This window comes from Grammomys surdaster, unplaced genomic scaffold, assembly GCF_004785775.1.
Source record: "Grammomys surdaster isolate TR1022 unplaced genomic scaffold, NIH_TR_1.0 203, whole genome shotgun sequence".
In the NCBI taxonomy this organism is placed as follows: Eukaryota; Metazoa; Chordata; class Mammalia; order Rodentia; family Muridae; genus Grammomys; species Grammomys surdaster.
This window is the reverse complement of record NW_021604648.1, coordinates 3,399,306-3,406,845: the sequence shown is the minus strand read 5'-3', so window position 1 is coordinate 3,406,845 and position 7,540 is coordinate 3,399,306. Positions and strand designations below refer to the sequence as shown.

Here is a 7,540-nt window from a genome sequence, read left to right as displayed (position 1 = left end):
CTCTCCCTCCAAAGCCTTCTCCCAGGAGGCGGAGCCCTAGGGGGCCTCCAAGGTCTGGATGTGGTGACATCAGCATGAGGGGCGGGCTGTGCTGGGACTAATGTCCAGAGGCTGTCCAAGGTGCTGTGTAAAGCTAACCTGCAGGGATTCCAGGCATGAAAGCCGCAGGAGGCACTGCTAGCCAGTGGGGAACTCGGGCCCGGGGGGTCAACATCTGGGCCTCAGGGTCTCGTGAGTGTTAGTACCTGCTATCTCTGCATGGTTGGGACTCCTGATCTCGTCCCACCTTGGTCACAATTTTTGGGTCTCAGCTCCCAGTAGCCTCCCCTGCTCACCCAGCTTCTCTCCTCAATGACACTACTAGAGGCCGTACAGATGAGCAGGCTTGACAATACCTGAACACTCATTCAAACCAGGAATCCCCACGATGTAACCCCCCACCCCTGTGAGGCTGTACAGCCTGTCCCCACAGCCTGTTCTAGGAGTCTTGAGTGTGCTGTTACCTAACTATCCAGACATTTTGCAAAGCCACCTGAGCAGGAGCAGCCTCACACAAGACAAAGGCTCATCCAATATGTGTGATTTAAATGTGTGATTTTTTAAAGGGGGTGGGTGGGAATGGACAGGATACAAAATACTCATCATGGTAGGTGAGGAAGGAGGCCGGAGGACCTCCCCCTGAGACCTGGTCCATTCTGCCTACTCTTAGCCAGCTGCGACATCTCCGCAGGGAAGCTGCTTTTCGGGGGGGGGGGAGGATGCGGTGGGGGGTTGGTGGTGGCGGTGGTGGAATCTATGGTGGTACAAGGCGGGAAAGATCAATGGTGCAATGGTGCCACCTGCTGGGCGCAGCCAACTGCTACAAGACTAAGGAAAAGCTGGTCTACTTCCTCAGACCAGGGTGCCAACAGTGAGACCAAGGTCCAAGATCGAATTGCACCCAATGCAGCCTTCACCCATGGAGTTGATACTTATGGACCAGGCGAGTATCGTGAGCCTACAGAGTGGGAGAGATGCAGGTTGGAGCATCCAGAACCCAATCGACAGGTGGGACAGTTGGGGCAGGTGTGCTTCATTGGGGCCGAGGTGCATGCTGGGAAGACATTGGGTGGATGAGAAGGTTATCTCAGAACCGTAACGGAGACACTCCCTCAGCACCCAAACTCGGCTAAGCAGGTCACCCAAATCCAAAAAAACATACCACCTGAGATCGTGAGCGAGCGAGCACACACGCGCACGCACGCGCGTGCGTGCGTGCGTGCGTGCGTGTGTGTGTGTGTGTGTGTGTGTGTGTGTAGGTCATCGCGGGCTGTCAAGGATGCTCATCTTGTCTCACTATCTTGGAGGCAGAAAACGAAGTCCTAGCATAGTCCTCACTGCCACAGCAATCTCGCCTCTTCCGAAAGCACTTTTATCCCTTCCTCGCCACCTCATACTCCACCCGACCTCTCCAGGTTCTGCCTGTTTTCTGCACCATCCGGAAGGGTCACAATTTCCAGCACCTGAGTCTTTTAAGGACACCACATCCAAACCACTGCAGAACTGGTCTTAGTTCAGACCAACTTCACCTATCCCTCCAAATCCAATCTATCATCATATTCCATCCATTTCGCTTTCAACAACGCGAACCCAGCTTCCGCCCGTGGCCCTGGCTCTAGCTACCCGCATCTTCCCAACATCTTTGCTCTGGCCTTCTGTCTGTGGCCTGCATGTAACTGTCTCCTCTCCACTGCAACAAAACACAGGTCTTGAACTGAGAGACTGAGAGTTAGCTCCTAGGGACTTCCACACTGCCCTATCAAAAACACTACAGTACTGCGATCAGACATGATTTGTATGTTTTCCTCAGCTGCTGGAAGGCTGTTCCAGAGCAGGAACTGTGCTTCCATGTTCCCAGGCCTGGGATGGGCAGAGCTCCGCAAAGCCAGCCCCACACCGCCTGGCAGTAGAGAACCTGACGGACTCCATAGAGCTGGGCTCTGACTCACTAGGCAACCTCAAGGCCAGCTTATCTGTGATTCCCAAGTCCTTCCTTGTTCATCCCTCGGACCAGAGGTCAGCTACTCATTGTCACTCTGTCCTTACCCTTGTGTATGGGGAGTACAGGACAAATGAAACATACACAGAAAGATCCCTCTAGAGTGGCAGTAATATTTATTCTGAGAAGATAACAGAGTTCCTCTCTCCCCTGACCCTAGGTCATGGTGGCCTGGAGGACAGAAGTCCGGGTCCTGGCAGTCCATGAAGTGCACACCACAGGGCTGACCACCTGCAACTGGAACACTACAAGGGCTCCTGGGTGCAAATGGTGAACAAAGCCACTGCTATGCCTGCTCCACCCTGTCCTCACCTGTCCAGTCGTCAAGGCTTCCTGGGGACCAGAGGTTCCTTCACAGCCAGGAGCCAGCCTGGCCTAGCTTAAGAGAGAAGAACAGGGCTTCTAGCCCAGTTCTGCTAGAGGTGGGCCGTGGCTAGATGCCAGGTGAAGCATCTACACGTTTGCTTTGTTTGCCCTGTGCCTCAGAGGGATATGGCTGAGCTGAGACCCACACGTCAGGCCCTGAGTCCCAGGATTGTGAGGCGCGTGCTCATCCTCCATTCCTGACTATAGTCTTCAGTTTGCGATAGCCATTGAGAAGTGAAGTGATCATGTGACCGTGCGGAGTATACGATAGATTGGCACACAGCGTTAAGTGGTGTGCCCTTGCTCTTATTCTTGTAAGAGTCCTCACTACTAGGAGTGACCAGCCCTAAGCTACAGAGGGAGGAATTGAGGCACGGGAGGTTGTAGTGACTTGCTCCTGGTGGAATGCTCAGCCCCAGGCTCAGGTCATTGAAGGGAAGCCCTAAGTGTGCAGGAGGGAATGCTCTTATCTTTAACTCAGCTCCCAGCCCTTCCTGTGGACCAAATCCCAGGCCAGAAGAGCAAGATGGCAGTCAGAACCCAGCACCTCCAGCAAAAGGACCACATAGGAGGGACCAGAGACAGAATGTAATAGTTCCAAAAGGAATTGCTGCTGATGACCCAATTGTTTGCTTGTTTGTTTGTTTTTTATCTACTAAGCCTGGTCTGGAACCTGAAGGAGGGCACAGAGGGGACATGTGAGGCACAGCACCAGTACTAAACAAGACTTCCTCAGGAATGCAGACGGCAGCCAGGAATGAATGTCTCATCTCTGTCCTCCTCTGAGATTCCTCTGAGAAGGTCCCGCTGCACCCATGCCCTCTCATGCTCAATGTCAAGATAAAAGCAGACCAACAAACCGAGTCTGCAAAGGACAACTGTGGGGGCGGGCCTCCCTTACACCGAGATTGTTTAAAATGCTAAGACTATCAAATGTCGAGGATTGAGAGCATCATTTTGGTCTGGACAGTAAGAGTGTGGTGTCCTACTTGGCTCTTTGGGGATGCTGGTAGAGCACCCTCTGGTCAGAAGAGAGAAGTCCCCATGTGTGACACCCAACAGATGATCTAACCCTGAGGGCCTGGTACCATCCACCCTAGAGTCCTTTCTTCCAAGAAAACTCCAGGGTCTTTCAGCAGAGGCAGCAGGAGTCTCCCTTGGGTCTCCCATAGCCTTACATCAACCTGTCTGGCCCAGGCCACTCCCTCCAACATCACAAGTAGAGGCTGGGAAATGATACTTTCTCACCAGCATGACCACAGCTCTTCAGTGGGTGAGGGTGAAGTCAGAGCCTGCTGCTCAGGAAGGTATCTGCCTCCGAGAAGACCTGAGAATCAGGAAGCCTAGGGCGGCTCACTGGGCTAATTGGGCAAGTCTATGTTGTCTATGCTGAATAACTAAATTCATGAAGGTCAGGCATTAGACAGTGAGCAGATGTCTCCTGCATATGCCCATTAAGGGTTCTTTCAAGATGGTTTTTAAATGGGTATAGTTAGATTGGGGATGTAGCTAAATTGGTAAGTGCTCGCCTGGCATGCACAAAGCCCTGGGTTCCATACCCAGCACCACATAAACTGGTGTAGTGGTATGGCACTGAGGAGGTGGAGGCAGGAGGATCCGGAGTTTAAGGTCACTCTAAGCTACATAGCAAAGATCTGGGGAGGGACACAATGTCCCCCATAGCAAACAAGGATGGGGAAAGGGCTTGGGACATGGCAGTTTGTCTGTAAACAATTGACATCTTGGCACTCCTCGGCAGACAGCAGGGCCCGGGGAAACGTTTTCAACAGATAGCCCCTTAACAGCAGCACCCATTGGGTAGAGAGAGCTGCTGTAAATCTTAGGCAAGAAAACTCCCCCACAAGATGGGAATTCTTTGGGGCCCTCCAAACACTGAGGCTCAGAGAGGGGCAGGGCTCTCCTCAGATCACACAGTGGGTCAGTGAAAGAGTGGGTAAAGGGCCCCAGTGTCTGGTTCCCAGGCTGGTCCCAGGCCAGGTGGGGACATGCGAGTAGTGGTGAGGACTAGTGGGGCCGGACAGGCAGGCTGGCATCAGACGGCCGTGAGAGAGGCACTGCAGAGGACACGCACGGCTACAATGCCTGGCAAGTCGCTGGGCTGCCGGCTACTGCGGTCCTGGAGATGGAGGGTGTGGAGGTCCTGCAGGTCATCCGGGTCAGTCTTCAGGTGCACCTGGCCCAGGAATTCATCCTTCAGGACTCGGTGATTCCAAACCTGAGAGAGACAGAGGGTGGAGGAGGGGCTTATCTAAGGCCAGAAATATAGCCTAGGGCAGGCGGGGAGTGAGGGCGGCTGGACCTAGAAGCTTCTTCTCTCAGTGCAAGCCCAGTCAGGGAAAAGCCCTGGACTGATGGGGTGCCCTATTCCAGAGCCTCAGGCTCCCCATAAAAGCATGTTACCACTTAGAAAGCTTAATCTGTCACTACTAGCTCTAGTAAACTTGAACTGGGTGGGGCTGGGGGTGTGGAGGAACCTTGAACTTGACCTAGTTCTGCCCCGGCCCCTTTCTTTTTTCTTTTCTTTTCTTTTCTTTTCTTTTCTTTTCTTTTCTTTTTCTTTTCTTTTCTCTTTCCCTTCCTTTCTTTCTTTCTCTCTTTCTTTTTTGACAATTTCACTATGTAGCCCTTACTAGCAGCCTGATCTGCGTAGATAAGCCTCAGATTCACAGAGTCTAGTCAGCCTCTGACTCCTGAGATTAAGGCATGAGCCACCGCATTCAGCACCTCATTTTAATATTTGCGTTGAACTGCCTGCCCCTAATGGTCCTTCCAGACTCAATAGCTATGAGTCTGTGGTTTAAACCACTGGGACCCAGTGTTAAGAAAACTTGGAAAATCTAGTAGCTCCCTCGGGGTGCTACACATTTGTTTACAGATGGTTTCTTGCCCAGAGAGAGGCTGCTCTGGCCCCGGGGGACAGAGAAGGTTCCTTGGTAATGAGCTCAGAGTCACCATACTCTAGCCATGTTGGACTGAGAGAAGGGAGCTGTGCCCAAGGTCACTGGCATTCAGATTGGCTCCCCAGGGCTCTTAGGAGACAGCCACATGCCACACATGATCTCAGTGTCACCTTCTCAAGTGGATCCACTGGTGGAAGCTCTGAGGTATAGTGACCAAGGCTTCAGGCCAGGTCAGCAAAGAGGACCACTGGCCTCAGCTGGGAGACCTGCCTTGCTGGATCTCAGACCCAGACTGACTAATCATCAGTCACCTACAGAGGAGCAAGAGTTGGGGCGAGACAATGGAAGCTGGCACCTAGGCTCACACCGAAGGCTCCTCTGCCCTGGGCTCTACCCCTCGGAGTAGGAAGCTATAGGAGGGGCAGAATATGCCCGTGAGTGGGTCTCACCTGCACAGTGATGGGCTGAGCCAGCTTCTTTCGGTAGAAGATGCCTTTCACGTTGTACTCTGGCGTCGAGGTCCCTCTCTGCACAGCTGAGCGGACCTTTTCGCCCTCACACTTGATGATCACATATGAGTTTGCTCCTGGAGAGAGGATTAGGGGGCTGGGTGAGGATGGGGCTGGTGCAGAGCCGAATGGGGCAGGCGTCTGGGAGGTGACATGCCAACCTGGTCTTTGTCACAAAGGGAAAAGGGAAAACAGGAGCCTGATCCACCTTCCTAGTCCCCTACCTTCTAGGGCCAGGTAGAGGGAAGAGTACAGGGTGATACACAGGTTTCTCATCTTGACACCTCCTCCATCTAAAGAAGCTGTCTCTGAACCTCCAACGACTATCTGATGCCCTACCACACGGGGGCTCCAGGGAGGCAGGAGGTGGACCTCTCTAGAAGCTCACATCACCCACTGGATGGCTGCGTCTGCAGGTGGTGGGGTCCCAGGAGGCTGAGGTGTGCACTGAAGGAGAGAGAACCTGAGGTAATCTCCAGAGGAGCTCACCTGTTGGGGAGTCCTTGAGGCCAGCAGCCCCCAGGACATGGACCTGGGTCACCTGCTGAGGGTAGCCACAGAGGGAGCTCCAACAGGTTCGAGGCGGCTCATCCAGGCGTAGCTCCCTAAAACGGGGCAGGGTAGGGGAACGGATGGGTGGCAAAAAGACAGATGTAAAGATGGGGTTCAAAATAAGGAGCTAATCAAAGCTCATGGCAAAGTCAGCCACCCTCTACCACAGGCTTGCGGCCTCTCTGCCAGCCTCCTCCAGGGCCCCACCCTCCTCCTCTCAGGATGGCAGAGCACTTAGCACTTCCCACGTGACACATCCTCTGTTGGGCATTGTAGATATTAGTTCACATCCTCAAAATGGTTTTAGCAGCCTACTGCCCCATAAAGCCAGTCTCCACGGGACAGGTGGTAGTAATAGGAAGAGTCATGTGAAAATCCTGAGTGGGCGGCTTGGTCCATACTACCGCTGACAGCACGGTGCCAGACCCTCTTTCTAGAGCTGGTCTCTATCTTAAAATGGAGTTGTTAGGCCTCCCATTTGGGGTGTGAGATGGTAAATAAAACAAGCCTTTCTGTACATTGTTAAGTGCACATATGAGTCACTGTTCCTAGTCAGAACCAAGAGAACCTGGGCAGGGAGGCGGGGGAGGAGAGAAGCAATGGATGCCCATCCCTGAGGATGGCCATGCCTTGAGCAGACACAGACAGGACAGGGATGCAGATTCCTCCAGGCCCAGCATGGGGTATACGGTCACTAGCCCTAGCCCCCACACACCGGCAGTTGGAGGGAACATCTGTGAAGACTCGGAGCAGAAACTCGCCAGTGTGGCCTGGCTCGAAGGTGGTAGGAATGATAACGTAGCGGCCCTCGGGCAGCTCTGTCCGCAAGAAAACGCTGCGCGAATTGATGTAGATGGAACTGGCGGCCTTATGCTGCAGGCTGTGCATACGGTACTGGCGGTTCTCTTCCACCTGTGTGGAGACAGGAGGACATGGCCCAAACACCCCACATCAGAGTCCATCCTCTCTCCCAGGGGCTACCACAAAACCACAAAAGCATCAGGAACCAGGAGTGTTAAACACGCATGGTGAAGGCTGGGAGTGGAGGGGGCTGATAAACCGGTGACCTGCATGACTGAGACCACACCAGATCCTTCCCAGACCCTTAAGATGTCCCACACTGTCAGTCTACAGAACCTACCCTCATGAAGATG

The 7,540-nt window shown here is 53.4% G+C and overlaps 1 protein-coding gene across 2 annotated transcripts in view; it reads right to left on the bottom strand.

Moving 5' to 3' along the window:
• Nucleotides 1–2,131: 2,131 nt before the first annotated feature.
• Capn5 (calpain 5) overlaps nucleotides 2,132–7,540 on the bottom strand; it is a 55,500-nt gene continuing 50,091 nt past the window's right edge. For both annotated transcript variants that reach the window (XM_028770645.1, XM_028770646.1), the window contains exons 10-13: nucleotides 7,102–7,298; nucleotides 6,324–6,439; nucleotides 5,775–5,911; nucleotides 2,132–4,640 (exon numbers count right to left, since the gene is read on the bottom strand). In XM_028770645.1, coding sequence (XP_028626478.1) covers nucleotides 4,458–4,640; nucleotides 5,775–5,911; nucleotides 6,324–6,439; nucleotides 7,102–7,298 — 633 coding nt within the window. In that variant the 3' untranslated portion in view covers nucleotides 2,132–4,457. The remainder of the gene's footprint in view (nucleotides 4,641–5,774; nucleotides 5,912–6,323; nucleotides 6,440–7,101; nucleotides 7,299–7,540) is intronic.